General features: G+C 45.4%; 1 protein-coding gene across 5 annotated transcripts; it reads left to right on the forward strand.

Moving 5' to 3' along the window:
* Window positions 1-2,380: 2,380 nt before the first annotated feature.
* Window positions 2,381-14,547, forward strand: RGS9 (regulator of G protein signaling 9). 5 transcript variants are annotated; one of them, XM_010721457.3, is made up of 9 exons: window positions 2,381-3,419; window positions 4,456-4,485; window positions 5,176-5,237; window positions 7,167-7,280; window positions 8,166-8,281; window positions 8,737-8,824; window positions 9,316-9,454; window positions 10,058-10,143; window positions 11,954-14,547. In XM_010721457.3, the coding sequence occupies exons 1-9, from the start codon at window positions 3,417-3,419 to the stop codon at window positions 12,123-12,125; spliced, it is 810 nt and encodes a 269-aa protein (XP_010719759.1). In that variant the 5' UTR covers window positions 2,381-3,416; the 3' UTR covers window positions 12,126-14,547. The 5 variants fall into 5 exon arrangements, with proteins under 5 accessions (XP_010719759.1, XP_019477257.1, XP_010719761.1 ...); XM_010721459.3 differs by having other exon boundaries at window positions 2,382-3,419; window positions 4,456-4,522; XM_019621712.2 differs by having other exon boundaries at window positions 2,381-4,485.
* Window positions 14,548-14,791: the final 244 nt, after the last annotated feature.

The following is a 14,791-nucleotide window of genomic DNA, read 5'->3' on the forward strand; positions in this document are numbered from 1 at the left end:
TTTTTTTTCATCAAGTAGAAAAGCACCTGTGGCTCAACAGCCTTTGTTGAGCTGGAAGGATGGCCCAAGGTCTGTGAGTGCAGAGCTGGGCTGTGCTTTGTTGGACATGCCTTACCCCTGCTAAAGGCAGCATGGGTTATATTGATGTTTTCTGTGAGCCCAGCCCCTTTGGTTCTGACAAAGGTGAAAGAATGGAAGCAGAAAATAAGTGCATGCATCCAGCACCCATTTATTTGATTTGTGACTCTGTTCCCTCTCAGTCTAGTTTGGCAATACTGGCCAATTAGTTTACTTTTATCTTGACAGCTGAGTAATTCAGCTGATAATTCATTTCTGACACCAGAATGACTTCTTTGAAGCTGATATTGGCTCACACATCTCTTTCTTTCAGTTGCCTCAGACCCTTTGGTGGGCGGCTCCCTCTCTAATTGATAGATAAACAGGTGCTCAGCCAAACGTTGCACAATTTTGAAGGGGACTTTTGTCACTGACCCGTGGGCACGCTGCTACAATGAGCTAGGAGCTCTAGTTGGACGGGGAGTAAGGCAGCAGTAGCTGTCCGTTGATCAGCTAATTAAGGGCTGCTTTAGCCTTTTGTTACCCAGGTCTCAGGCTCGTGATCAAGCATCGCTGCTTAGTGAGTTACCAAGCAACTGCAGAGCCCACCGCATCCTCTGCTGTTACTGCTTCTGCATTCTTCTGTGAGCAGAAAGCCTTTCTAAATGGTGCTTAGGTTGGCCAGAATCACCGTGCTAGATCTGGGGACTTCTGAATGAAATACTCTGTGTTGCATGCAGCAAATGAGCTACATGCAACAGTTCGTTGCAGTCCTTTCGTTGCAGGACTTCAATTTTTTTTTTTAAGCCTCTGTCAGTTTGGCTGCCTGATAAACACACGACTTCCGCTGCAACCCTCACTGTTTTTGAAACAACAGGATCAGAAGCAAATAAACAAGATAGAGGAAACCCAGCTATTTGAAGGAAACCAGACATCTGGACATTTTAAAAAGCTGATTTCCAGCTGTGGGGGTGGAAAGACGAACGCAGCGGAGATGCATGCTTAGATGGTTTTGTATTAGATGCAGACAGAATTGGCCTCTGGAGTGCACTCTCATGGTGTTTATCTGTATGGTGGATGGAGGGCACTACCAGCATTCAGGAGAGGCAAACTGCAAGGCACTTTTGCAGTGACCAGGTCTAAAAATGAACTCTGGATAACTATGGTCTGTGCTTGTTCTTTGCTCCAAGCTCTGTCTGGGTGTACGCACAAAAGCTGTTGTCCAGCTGTTCCTGGCCTCTGTAGACACTGGATAGTGGCCAGACAGGCAAAAACACAGTCACCATAGTCTCTGCAGTGTGGTCAGAAAGGCCCACACTGGGAGCAGATGAAGTCTATCCGGTTGGAAAAAAAGCAGGAGAAATCCCAGCTTTTGTAGGAGCTCTTGGCTTCAGCCACGTGGATCAGCTCTGGGCTCAGAGCCTGGGCTGCCTCCCAGCTCTGCCTCAACGGCTGCTTTGAGCAAGGGGTGACAAGGCCATAGTGGGGTTGAGGTGCTGCTGTGCCTCTCAGGGAGGAGCACGTGTAGCACTCAACCTGAGACAGAATGAGGTTTATCACTAATTGCCATTTTGATTTGAAGCCTAAAGGGCTGCAGAGCTTATCCACAGTAATTGCAATAAGTCACTCGTTAAGAGCATTGCAAAATTAATCTCAATATAAGAAATGACTCTTTTGTTCCAAATGTTATTTCCAGTCAAATGATGGAGGATGGATGGGTGCTGTGGTGTGCTTTGGCATTGCTGTCAGTAGCTGGAGATCAGGATGGGGAAAACCAATGGAGACCACTGGCAGTGTTCAAAAGGACTCAGAATATCCAGGGTTTCTTGTAGCAGCAGTAAAGCTATAAACACTGGTGATAGGAGAAAAGATTGGATATTTGGGAGGAAGGGAAATGAAATGATGTGCAGCTCTGGGATGAAACAGCTGAGATCCTTCCCAGTTACAGAGCTGGAAAGGCCTGAGCACAGCCAGCACCTGTAGCCCTCAGTGGGGTGGGCTGATGGATACTATGCTCAGTGCTGGGCTGGTTTGATTCCTTTCCAGTTCAGTGTTGGCCTTCTTGTGCCATAGCCCCCTTTCTGTGCAATCCCTTCCCCACCTCGGGGTACCCCACCAAAGCCCCCAAGTTTCCCAGGACCTGTGCAGAGAGCTGACCTACCTGCTCATGCTGTGACAGGTGGGATCCTTAGAGTAGGATGCACTTTCAAAATAATTTGTTTGCAGGTGTGGCATAGCCTTTGTTTTTTTTATTTTATTTACATACACAACTTCTGTGCAGTAATGACAGTTTAATTTATTTTTTTACTCCATGTAACATTTAACTTACTGAGTTCTTCTTCTCTTTCCCAGCAGCTGTTTGTCTTGTGTGTGTGTGGTGTGCTGCCTGCCTCGCTAAGATCCCTCTAGAAGACTAATACAGCTTTACCATGTGAGCTCCCTTCAAGCTGTTCTGCCAGCATCCACCTTCTCTTCACCCCACTACACTGCACCAGGTCAAGGAACCCATCTGACAAAACAGAAGAAGACATCAGAGGCCTTTTAAAATCATCTAGGAATTTTAACCTGTTGATTTTCCTTAAGTAAAAGCCCTGGCCACTCTTCAGTTTCATCAAATGGAACAGTTCAGCTGGCACATTGTAAATCTAATGGGGCCTGATTTGTATCTCAGGTTCCCTAAAGAGATAGTGAACTCCTATTGTGCAGGAATTAGGTAGCCTGAAACAGAATCAAAGTTTTCTGATGTGGGCATTTCTAGGTCAGTAAATGAAGCTAGATTCTCTGTCACCTGCAAGCAGGTGACTTTTTTTTTGCCTTCCAATTCTACAGTGTATATGGAACAGTATTAACTTTGTAAAAAAAAAAAAAAGAGGGGAAGCAGTGATGCCTACATGAAAGTTTGCCATCAGGGGTATGGCCAAGAGCCAGGGAGGGTGAAAAGCTGATACTCAGTTTTTATCTTCAAATTATTCATAAGATGTCCCAGGAACCTTTGCATCAGCAAGGGAAGCTGCACAACTGCACAACACTGTGGCCAATGATCTTATTGTCCAGCAGCTTTGTACTCCTGCTGTCATGTCAACCCTCAACCCCTCACATCCAGTTCCTTGTATGCAGTCAGCAGGGCATCTCTGCTGGTGCAACTAGTGTTTGCTGTCCTGCTTGTCCCAGCTGAGATTATACATCACTCAGAGTTGGTCATGGTATTTCCAGTAACAAAAGCTTCCTCCCATTGCAATGCCAACACAGTCAGGATTCCTGTTAGTACTACACCGGCCAGGCTAGGTTTGTGTTAGGATCAGAGGGGATGGCTCTGAGGTAGTGCTGTACAGATTGGCTGATCTGCTTCTACTTCTGAGATGGTGAGTGTGCCCTCTTAAAAACAACCAGGTTACAACAAAATGTACACATTTTTCTTCCAATTATAGAACAATTTCTTCCTTCTGAGTAGGGCTGCTGATCATAGTTAGAATGCAAAATCAGATCTGTATCAGTGCCTCTCCAAAAGCAGCCCTGGGAGAGTATCCTGCCTTCCCCAGAATAAGGGCACAGGGGCAGCGCTCTGCAGGTTCTTTGGTGAGAAGAGAGAAGCAGGCTGTGCTTGTGTTGTTTGGCAGCAGATGTTCTATTCCTCATGGCTGACAGACACTGTGCTTCCACAAGGCACTCTGCAGGCCACTGTCTGCTGCAGGGTTAATTAGATAGGATAATTCTGGTCTGCAGATTATCTGTGTGGCTCTTGTTAGCTAGAACAGGAAATGCAGAACTGAAAGCTTGCAAAAGCCTTTAAAGGCTTTCTGGGAGCATCTCTGATTTAGCCTGTCTTTTTCTTTCCTTCTTCAAGTTTACTTCACACAAAGTAACTGTGCTTCAAAGAAAGATGTGTGCATAAACACCCTGCAGTTAATTTCTTGCCTTCAATTGCTTGCTCATTTGTGGATGACATGTAACGTAGTTTGAGTTACTCAAATCACAATGTAAGCACCCTTTGCACAGCAGATACACCTTCTGAGGCTTTTAATTGTGGTGTTTATATTTTGCAATGTGTTGGTTCCTGTCTCCTTTACCTAATATTGAATGATCTAATCTGTGTCTCGTAAATGAATCTATTTTAGCTCCATTAGAATGCCCCTTTAATTGAAGGCATACAGGCAGGCTGTGATGGAAGAAGCAGTGCTAACAGTAAATACAGCTAATGGAACAATTTACAGTGTGTGGATGCTCTTAGCTTTGATGCTACCCTGATTAGCTGAGCTGCTGTGTTTGATTTTACTTGTAATGAGAATTAATTGGAGAGCACTGCACGACAGCAGCAGCGCAATGATGTTTTCATGTCTCAAAGAGGATGAGTGAAAGCACCCGCCCCAATTTCTTTATTTTTGTGTCTTTATTTTACAGAAAAAAACAATGGATGTTTATAGGAGAGAGGTAACTGGTCATTCCTTGATTACTACTTGTCCAACGTGTATGTATTACTTTTATCACTGTTACTTGAGAGATCAGAGCCCCCTTTGCAGGGGATAGTCTGCGTTAAGAACGCTTTTGGCTGGCAGAGTCTCTGCCCCACAGAGCTTTTGGTCAGTGTGTTTTCAGCACATTTCCTCCCGCTGCAGCAGGCAGGCAGCAGCTCTCATAGTGATGTGAGGAAACACTGAAGGCTTAGCGAGGTCAGACACCGGGGCTAAAATCCAACAGATCAAAATTAGTGGTGGGGAGATCACAGGAGATGCATCCAATGGCGCCAGTGTAGAGACAGCCAAGGATCAATGATAATTACATGCTAAATCATCCAGGGCATTTCGAGGTGCCAAGAACGGTAGCTACTATGCAGTTCTTTTATAGCATGGAGGGTGTTTTTTCATTACTTTCACACTGAAAAATGCTCGGCTGGTATTTTCAGTGAGCTCAGTGAAAATAGCCATTTTTCCCTGACAGTTTAGGGATGTTGTGATTCCTTGGACATCCAATAAACTGCTGGGAGGAGGAGCTCTTAGTTGTAGTTACTGCAGGTACTGCCCCTCTCCTGCCTGGGAGAGGGCATGTCTGATGTTCAGATAGAGGTGGCCTTGTCTGCATATCTCATTTCTCCTAACCATGGGCATGTCTGATCCCTTTCAGATTATGTACTATCAGCAGGCCATCATGAAATCCAGAGTGAAATCTTCTGTCTCCCTTGGAGGGTAAGTCCCATTTTCCATCTGTCCACACATTAATTAGTCTTTGGTGCTCATCTCTTAGTGAGATGATGAAGCTGTCTGTTCTTGCAGCTGGTGACTCAGTCTGGGGAATGGCTACAGTGGCCACATGGCCTGTTGTTTGTTGGTGGCTGGGCTGTGTGCTCCTGTGCTAGAAGGCACAAAGCAGAGCAGGTAGCAGAGTCCTCATCTTCAGGGAAACTAAGCAGTTAAGGGAGGCTTTGCTATAAACGTCTGCAGAGCAGTGTCAGCCTCTCAGTCAAGATTCCCTTTGAAATCAAGAGATATTCAGGCTGGCTGAGGCTGGGCTGTGGCTGTTGGATCTAGCACGGCTCTGCAGTTTGGAAGTTTCTCACCTGGAGTCACGTGTTGGCAGCTCCCACACCACCAGTCCGTGTTGCATACGTGTTATTGCCATCCAGCAGTTCCTCTCAAATCCAAGATAAACGTGGAGCTTGGGCCTGTTCCCTCGTAGAAAGACAGTCATGGATGAATGAAATAGGCTGGAAGATCTAGGAAGTTGTACTGTCTTCTGATAACCACAGCTTGTAAGGCACAAGCAGTTTTGCTCCTTTGTCTGTCATATACTCCCAGGTCACGTAAAACTCTCCGTGCCTCAATTATCTGAACTGTGAGATGGAGCTGGGGACACCTGTCTATCTTCCAGGAATTTGGGGTACTTAAAATAAAGTTACACATTAGTACTAGTCATATAAAGGATTATGGCCAATACTTGGAGCAAAAAGCACTTGGGAAAGTTGGATCTCCATCTTCAGCTGTGGGATTGGCTCCAAATCAAATTATTGTTGACGAGGATAAGATCAGTAACTAGATAGTATGCATGCATCAGAGCACCACACTGATTTAGGAGGAGCTGCAAAGCATTAATCATTAAAAGAACAGAATGATGTTACCTGAGTTGACAGGTTTAGATTTGCAGCTTAATTAGAATGTATGGACTGGAGAGAATTATGTAGGTGCTGAATGCCTTGGCATTTCCAGTGAAAAGATAGGATCAAGCACTTCTGTGCCAAACCTGTGCTATACTTTGTGCAGAAACATTGTATAATCACAGGATCTATGCCAGGGTGCCTGTTAGCAACAGGCCCTTGGACAGTGCACTCCCTGCTTTGAGCACATAAAAGCAGTTTTGCCCAGAGGGAATTTTAAACAGAGAAACCAGATAATTTTTTTTCAAGAATGAAAAAGGGAGGAGAGAATTAAAATTCCAGGACATTAGTGAAATTGGTTGTAATTACAAGTCTCACCAACTTAGAAGGTAGAAGTGTTTCTAAGTCTGGTTCCTGCTAAGATAGGGAGATTTTTGCATTGTGCTGAGCCCTCACCCTCATGTGTATGGGAATGGGCTTTATAGTATGTCAGTGGAGAGAGAAGAAGTCACGGATGTGCCTTGAGCACTGCCATATCTCTTCCAGAGCTTGCTGGGATCTCTTAAACCTTGTAGGGAGGCTGCAGAGGATCCAGTCTGAGCAAATGCAGTGCTTGCTTTCTTTTCTCTGCAATGTGTGGCACAAAACAGCATGGAGGCAGGTTTTTCTCTATCTGACCTATTGGCTGCAGAAGACAGCTGTCTTTTGGGGGCTTAGTCCCACTTCCTTGAAGTGAAGAGGCAAAAGGAGGGTAATGAAGGAGCCTTGGATTTCCCAGAAGTTGACCTGACAAAATCAGTGCTTTGAAAGATGCTTGGGAAATTTCTGTTTGTGAAGCACAAAAGATTAACTGTGTTACTGAATCAGTTTTTGTAGTTAGGCAGGGGCCACATTCCATATCTCCATGGTAAGGCAGCTGCTCTGAGCATAGCCACAGTCTGTACAGCCATTCATTTGGTTGTAATGGGTCTGACTGCAATTCTGTTGCAAGTTATGATTTTGATTTTGTTGAATTTACTTGCAGGCTTGTGAAGTACTCTGAGCAGTTTCTCTCCAATGATCCTATCCTGTCTGGATGTCTCCCTAGCAACCCCTGGATAACAGATGACCCTGATTTCTGGGATCTCAATGCAAAGCTGTACGTAGTTTTTTTGCCAGCTTGTGGTTTACAGTGACCTTTATGCTGATAGAAATCAGAAAGGGGAACTGCTGATCTCATCATGATATCCAGTCTGTGATCATGAGCAGGGCAACAAATCCCCTTCTGACATGGCTGAAGTGTCTGTGGGAAATACTTCATGCTGAACCTTCCTTAACACCACGGAAATTCCTAAAATGTTGGGAGTATGCACTTAGAAGCTGCTCAATTGTCCTAATCCTCCCTTGAATTACTTCAGTTTTACTAGCACAACAGTACAACATGACTAGTTATGCTCAGGTACAGCACTTGATTTAGGATTAGCCTTGCTAATATAGCCCCTGCCAATGGTGTAGCAATTCAGAGTTCAACTACTTGGCTTCTTAGTAGGGAGTTTGGACTGGGGATATGTAATGATGGTCCATCCCTTCTCTGAGGTCTCCCTTGGTTCCTATTCAGATAGCATTTGCTAATTCTGTATTAGCAACTCTGGAATTGAAGCATACAGCATATTACTGATTCTCATTTGAGACCAGCAATCCTGTTATAGTGATAATATCCCATTAAGGCAGCCCCAGAAGATACCTTCACAGAATGGAAGCTTTGAGCAACAACGATATCCTCCTCCAGGATGGGACTGAGTCAGACCTCCAGCAAAGCTGGGCCAGCATTGTGAGAGCAGAATAAGTCCAACATAAATCCTCATCCCATGTGTACCAAGTTGTTTAATTACTGCTTCCTTAGCAGGCTGACTTGAGGAGCTCATTACAGCATTCTGGAAAACAGAAAGCACTAAGTCTCCTGACATTCCAACATTTTGGTTTTAATTAATCTCCCATTTAGATGCATGAAACTGGCAGTACTGTTTGTATTCAACCTTTGCAGAGTGGAAATCCCCACCAGGATGCGTGTGGAGCGATGGGCTTTTAATTTCAGCGAGCTGATACGGGACCCAAAAGGTCGGCAGAATTTCCAGCTCTTCCTGAAGAAGGAGTTCAGCGGTGCGTCCCTTGTCTCTCTTTCCCTGGGGCACACAGCAGGGTGCTGCTCGGCTGAGCCAGGGCACCAGGAGGAATCCGTGCCTTTGCAATAGATGCCGTGAGCTGTACCAGGGATACAGCCATGAAGCGGAGCGGCTGTGCAGCCAGTGCGTGCAATGCCACCTAGTGGCACCGGACACACAGTACAGCTGCACGGGGCGCTCGTGTGAGGGGGCTGTTCCCAGACAAGCTGCAGCTGGTTGAATTCGGATGCTCCTGCAGGTTTGTCACTGAGCAGAGGGCAGTGGGAAGCTGTTTCCTCCTTCAGTCTTCGGGAGATTTTTAGGGTGACTGTAAGAATTAGAGAGATTCTGAATTGGGACGGTGTTGTACTGAATCGAACAAATTCAGTTGAGGAGTTAATAAATGGGATTTCCTTGGTCTCACTCTGTACTCAACGAATCCTTCTTGTGCAGGAGAGAACCTGAGTTTCTGGGAAGCCTGTGAGGATCTCAAATATGGAGACCAGTCCAAGGTCAAAGAAAAAGCAGAAGAAATTTACAAGTGAGTGTGATGATTTTACATTCTTACACTCTCTACGTGAGTCTCGTATTCTCCCTGACATGTTGTCGTTCCCCTGGTGATTTATTCCTGAAGCTTCGCCCTCAGTGAGGGCAATGGAGCTTGTGAAGATGAAAGCTTAAATATCATTGCATGGCTGCTTTTCCTCTCTGCTCTCCAGTATAATGTTTAAGAGAAATCTTAGCTTGTAGTTGAAATACCAGAATAGCAAATGTCTTGGGCTTGCCACAAGGTCTGTGGAGAGACCCTTTTTGCTTCCAGAGGGCTAAAATTTGGTTTATATTGTGTGTTACATTGCAAGAGGAAGTGGCTGAATGTCACAGCTCACTTTGCTGGAGAGAAGATTAATTGCTCGAGATCAGTTACAGCAAATTGTAGTGGGAAGTTGAAGGGACTTTTCCTTTCATCCATAGACGGAGGAATCTCGGGGAATTCACTTGTTAATGACGCTGTTGATCCACCTCTCCTCCTAGGCTCTTCCTCGCTCCAGGAGCTAGGCGCTGGATTAACATCGATGGCACAACAATGGGCATCACGGTGAAAGGCCTCAAGCACCCTCATCGCTATGTTTTAGATGCTGCTCAGACCCACATTTACATGCTGATGAAAAAGGTTTGTTATTTGTTCCAAGCCTCAGGGGGATTCCAGGTCTCGGGGCCTTTCCGTGTCTTTGGCTGTTACCAGCTGTCACTGTCGAGTGGCCTCTATTTGAAAATCCCTCAGATTTGCTGACTTAAGCAAGCACTGGGTCAGCTCTTTGTATTTTGCTGCTGTTTTTTTCCCCCAAGGTGGCCGAGGTTAGGTGTCTGCTAGAAGTCTTTCTTCCTAAATACTCCCTTGGTGAAATTGCACTCAGCAAGGAGGAGTGCTGTTGGCCAAATCAGCAGCTAATGCAAATGGACAATGAAAGAAAAAGTTGATTTTAAGCCAGTTGCTGAAATGTTTGGCTTCTGAAACATGAGTTCTTCACCCTGCAGTGATTGTGGGACCCCTGGATAGTACCTGGGAAGCTTTAGTAGGAGATGAAAATTCTTGGGAATTTTACAAGATGAAAGGGTATTGGTTTAAATACCTACATTTGCCTGAAAATGCAAAGTCACTTGGGCTGCTGGGTGAGGCTATCCAGTTCCCAGCCTCCTTGGCTCCCAAGCAGATATATTTGGTGTTGATTTTAATAAGCCCATAACTACCAGCTTCCCTTTTTTCTCCTAGTAGGACTCCTATGGCCGCTATTTAAAGTCTCCAGTATACAAGGAAATGCTGGCCAAGGCTGTTGTGCCACAAGAAACTGTCAAAAAAAGGCAAGTGAAACTAAACACAGTTGTGAGCTTTGCTTTTCTTATAGCAAGGGTTGAAAAAGCCTGAGTTACAGCAAAATTACTATAATTTAGATATTTGCTTAATTAAATACATTTTTTTCACGAAGAAGATGCCTTTCTTTGAAATTCATTATGCTGTTTATTTGTGAGCCCTTTGGAAATGCCTCATATGCAATCAGAATCTGCTTGATGATAACTCAGCTGCCTTGCCTGTTGGGTCTTTTCAGAAATGCTGTGATTGTTGCATTAATCACGGAATTTTTCTTGGAAGGAGAGAGCACTGTGTACTGGGCATGAGAACTCTCAGCCATGAAACACTGGGTGCCAGAGGAGATGCAGAGCTGTTGCAGGATCCTCCATGGATTCTGCTCTGCTCTGCCTGAACAAAGCTGGTTACACCCTACACAGTGGAGGTGAGAGGCATCTTACCTGTGGGTGATACAAGGTAGACAGCCTGAGAAGGAGAAGGCTTGAAATGGCTTTTTCCTGACCAAGGTGGGAGTTGCACAGCAAATGTAGGCAATTTGAACTGCAATAGCTTCTTAAAACAAAATGTCAAAGCCAGACTGGGTGCTGTGCTCTTCTCTCTGTTCCTCTTCCACTCATCAGCCTGGCAAACAAAAAGAGGAATAATGGACTTTCACACTATTGTTTCTTCTAAAGCCCAAGTCAGTGAAAAAAACCCACAAAAACAAACCAACAAACCTTCTTGTTTGGGGCTGGGTTAGTTTTTCCCTGAGCCACATGAAGTCACTGGCAGATGCTGGATTACCCCTGGTGATTACCATCATATCTTTCAGGGCCTGTTCTGGATACACAACACAGACAGCATCTTGTATAAACTAGAGAGCTAGTACCCCAGAAGTGGTTTAACATTTGTTTTCACTGCTGCTGGTCACGATTCTGCTGAAGCAGATAGCAGGTGTCTTTTTGGGAACCACCTGTACTGGTCTCAATTCGATGGCCGTTGTTTGGACTCATGCTGAAAGTTAGTTATTTTCATAGAATCACAGAACTGTAGGGGTTGGAAGGGACCTCTAGAAATCAAATCCAACCTCCTTGCTTAAGCATTAGGGAACTTCCTGTGCTCCAGTTTCTGCCTGTTGCCCCTCTCTGTTGCCAGGTGCCACCATCGAATGGACTCCCACACTTCAGATACTTACATAGCTCTGAGATCACCTCTCAGCCTTTCCTTCTCCAGACTGCAGAGTCCGAAGTCTCTCAGCTTTTCCTTGTAGGGGATATGCTCCAGGCCCTTTCAAATGCTTAAAACAAGAAGAGTAATGTTCTAGATATCTTCTGGCTTTGGTGTCTCTCACTAAGACCAGGAACAAAGCTGCCTTTACTCTTTTAGTAGTTCTGCAGCTGGTATATAACAGAATCACCAAGCCCTGTTTTAAACCACTTAATCTGTGTTTGCACTTCCCTGTTGTTGTGAGTGTGACAGCATCATGTATGCTTCTTTATCTACGCTTGCCCTCCTCATTAAATGATCTCATGGAATACTCACTGGCTTCTCTCTGGGAGAGATTTTAAGAGACAAAAGTGTTTAAGAGGAAAGTCAGCCAAAATACTAAGGTACACCTCTGTATTTAATGTATGAGGTGCCTTTCTTTTGCCTAGTCAGGTAGCAGCAGGCACTGCGACAAGTGCCTTTCTCCCCATGCATAGCCTCAGGGATTGAGCCCACCAGCAGGTTTTCTGATTGATGACTCTGCTCTATCTGAAGTCATCCAGCTATGCAGAGTTTCTACCTCTCAGTAACATTCTGTTTCTTTCTCTTTCTGCTCAGTTCCAATTTCCCATTTGGACGCCGTCATCTCCGCTCCAGCCCCAGCCCCATCATCCTAAGGCAGCAGGAGGAAGAAGCCAAAGCCAAAGAAGCTGCTGCTACCGTGGACATCACGCAGGTCATGAGCAAGCTGGATCGGAGGAGCCAGCTCAAGCAGGAACCTCCTAAGTAGGCTCTGAGCCCTGCAGGGCACAGTGCAGGGAAAAGACAAGCTGAGGCCGGTGTTGAGCTTCGTCTCCCTTTCCTGAAGGTGTCAGTGCTGCTTTAGGTTTCCCAGACCAGCTCTGCCAGCAGCCTGCTTCCTGCATGTTGCCATGGCTTCTGCAGCAGCAGATGTCACTTCCCAGGCACATCAGGCATGGGAATGCTCCTGGAGCCAGGCTGCTGGCTGTGCTGGATTCACAGCATGGGGCCAGAAATCCCTCTGTGCACACCATGACAGGGGATGTCTTCTTGCTGCCCCAAGCCCCAGGAGACTGGGCAGCCTGTGTGCCTCTCCCTCTCTTCTGCTCCTCCAGCAGCTGGGATGGCACAAGGGAGAGTGAAGCTGTGCTGTCTCAGTCATTTGGGTTCATACTCATCTTCTTTGGAGCAGCAGTTGAGGACTCTCCAGGGAGCAGAGCAAGGCACCATACCTCAGAACGTGTCCATGCTGATGTCCATCCTCTCAGCAGGATGTGCACCCTCCTGTGTTGTGCATCCACTGAGAGGAGTGGTCATATAAATTCTCCATCTGCTCTAAGGCACTTCAAGTATCCTGCACCTCCAAATCAGTGCAAAGGAGCTGCAGGCAGAAGAGTGGGATAGGCTTCTTATGAGAACAGTACAAGGAGCATTTCTGAAGGTTTGGGTGTCCCTTTGAATTTTAATGACAATCCCAAGTCCCCCTGGTACACTGGAGATCAGTGGAAAGCTCTGCTCTCTCTCCATTACCCTGCACACAATGAGCTAGGTGTGCAGGCTTAGAGCTGTCTCTCACAGGAGCTTGCAAGAGTGCTTGAGAGATGCTGCTATATCTTTGTGTTTCTTTTATCAAGTCCTTTCTGCCTCTTGTCTTGTCTTTTTCCTGCTATTCTATTTTCTGTAAAATAAAAAATAAAAAAATAACAGGAGGTAGTTCCAGTTGTCACTGGTTTGTAGCCCAGAGGCAAAGAAGAGCCAGGGCAGAGGAGTTAAGAGCTGATTTCAAGTTTAAGTAGTGATTTTTGTTTTTTTGTTTTTTCTATCTCTACTGTCTCTTTTGCTCCTTAGAATAGTAAATCTGAACAACTATGTTAGCACTAAGGAGCTTGGGGAGATTCCAGACTTTTCTGGGAAACCCCAGCCTGTCTGGACTAGGCTGATGATTATCAGAACTGGGAAGATTCCTGCAAAGCTCAGTAAAGGCAGTGGGGTGGGGGTGGGGAGGCAGAAAATCTTTTTGTTAGAAGCTAGGGAAAGCAGAGGAACTGGATGGGAAGAACTGAAGTACAGGAAACTTCTTAACTCCTCTTGGTATTGTTAATCCATTTTTACAACTGGAATGAAATTGCAGAAAAACAAAGGTAGAGAAACCTGGGTGTGAGTGGGAGCTCTTAGGTGCATATAGACCAACTTCTCACTGGGAGGGAGATAGCCAGGCTTTAGGCCCAGCCAGCTTTGAACAGAATTCTTGCTTCCCCTGTGCACGGTATCAGGTGCAGAATCAGGGCTACATGGTCTGATTTGGTGTCCTTGCAGAACCAGCTTCCTTTGCTTTGCAGCTGAGCTATGGGAGATTTTCATGACCTTGTTAACCTAATGGTGATATAATGTTTTTAGAGGAATTGAAATCAAGTTATGAGTCTTTTGCTCTGGCCTGCTTGCTAAATCTCTGTTCATGTTCCCAAAGGAATCAATGGTAAATTTTGCAGTACCATAAGGGGGACCAGACTCAGATGTAAATGCTTAAAACCACAAGACTTGTTTACATGAGGTACTGAGCACCATCAGCTTACCTTGACAAGAGAGCACTGAAGAGCTTGGCAGAGTTGGTTTAAAGCTGTTTGGATGTGATGAGCTCTACACTTTTCAGAGCTTGTGTAACGTGGAGCACTGAACGTGTTGGGATTGCCAGTAGTAGTAACGTATGGAAGATCAAGTCAGGATATAAATAATAAATAACAAATCCGTGTGTTCCAGTCAGTCCCTCTGATTCTACTTCTGTTTTGTTTGTAGCTGTGCTTTTTATGTTACCTTTATCCATTCCTTTCTATGATTTTATTTTTTTAACATCTCAGCTTTACCTTGCTGTCCCACTGGCAAGAGTTAATGCTGCCGGTGGCTTAATGCTGTTCTGGAGTCCCCATGCTTGTGAAACTCCAGTCCCACGCTTGCAGGCAGAAGCTGGCTCTGTTCTGCTATTAGGCTGAGTAAGCTGGTATGACGCAGTGTGCCATTCCTTGGTCCCTTTCTGCTCAGTCCCTAAAGAGGAAGGTTGTGTGGTATAAAGTGTGACCATGGTACAAACTGAACTTCACTTTGTCAGCCAAGAAATTGTTTCCATTGGAAATCAGAGCAGTAGGTTGTTTGTTTCTTGGCCATCGCTTTCATGTATTCATCTGTCTAATAAAAATAAATGTAGAAAATGAAAAAAAAACCAAAAACTGTTCATCCTTCTCTGTCATGTCTCGGTGTGTTCATCCTTCACTGCCCTCTCTTTGCCATGCATGCGTTTTCTGTATGTACTTTTGCTCTCAGTACTTCTGTCTGAAGCCTTGAGCTGCATTTCATCCTGCTGGCAGCGAGGCCTTGGTAGCTGGGTGGGGGACCCTGGTTTGCAGCATGTGCTCTGTGGATTAATCTCTCCTATTCATCCCA

Source organism: Meleagris gallopavo, chromosome 20 (assembly GCF_000146605.3).
Source record: "Meleagris gallopavo isolate NT-WF06-2002-E0010 breed Aviagen turkey brand Nicholas breeding stock chromosome 20, Turkey_5.1, whole genome shotgun sequence".
In the NCBI taxonomy this organism is placed as follows: domain Eukaryota; kingdom Metazoa; phylum Chordata; class Aves; order Galliformes; family Phasianidae; genus Meleagris; species Meleagris gallopavo.

Excerpts from the sequence above, each read along its gene's own strand:
- RGS9 (XM_010721457.3), top strand. Across the intron at positions 8,282-8,736 it reads CCTGAAGAAGGAGTTCAGCG|GAGAGAACCTGAGTTTCTGG; the intron begins GTGCGTCCCTTG and ends CTTCTTGTGCAG. Across the intron at positions 9,455-10,057 it reads TTTACATGCTGATGAAAAAG|GACTCCTATGGCCGCTATTT; the intron begins GTTTGTTATTTG and ends TTCTCCTAGTAG.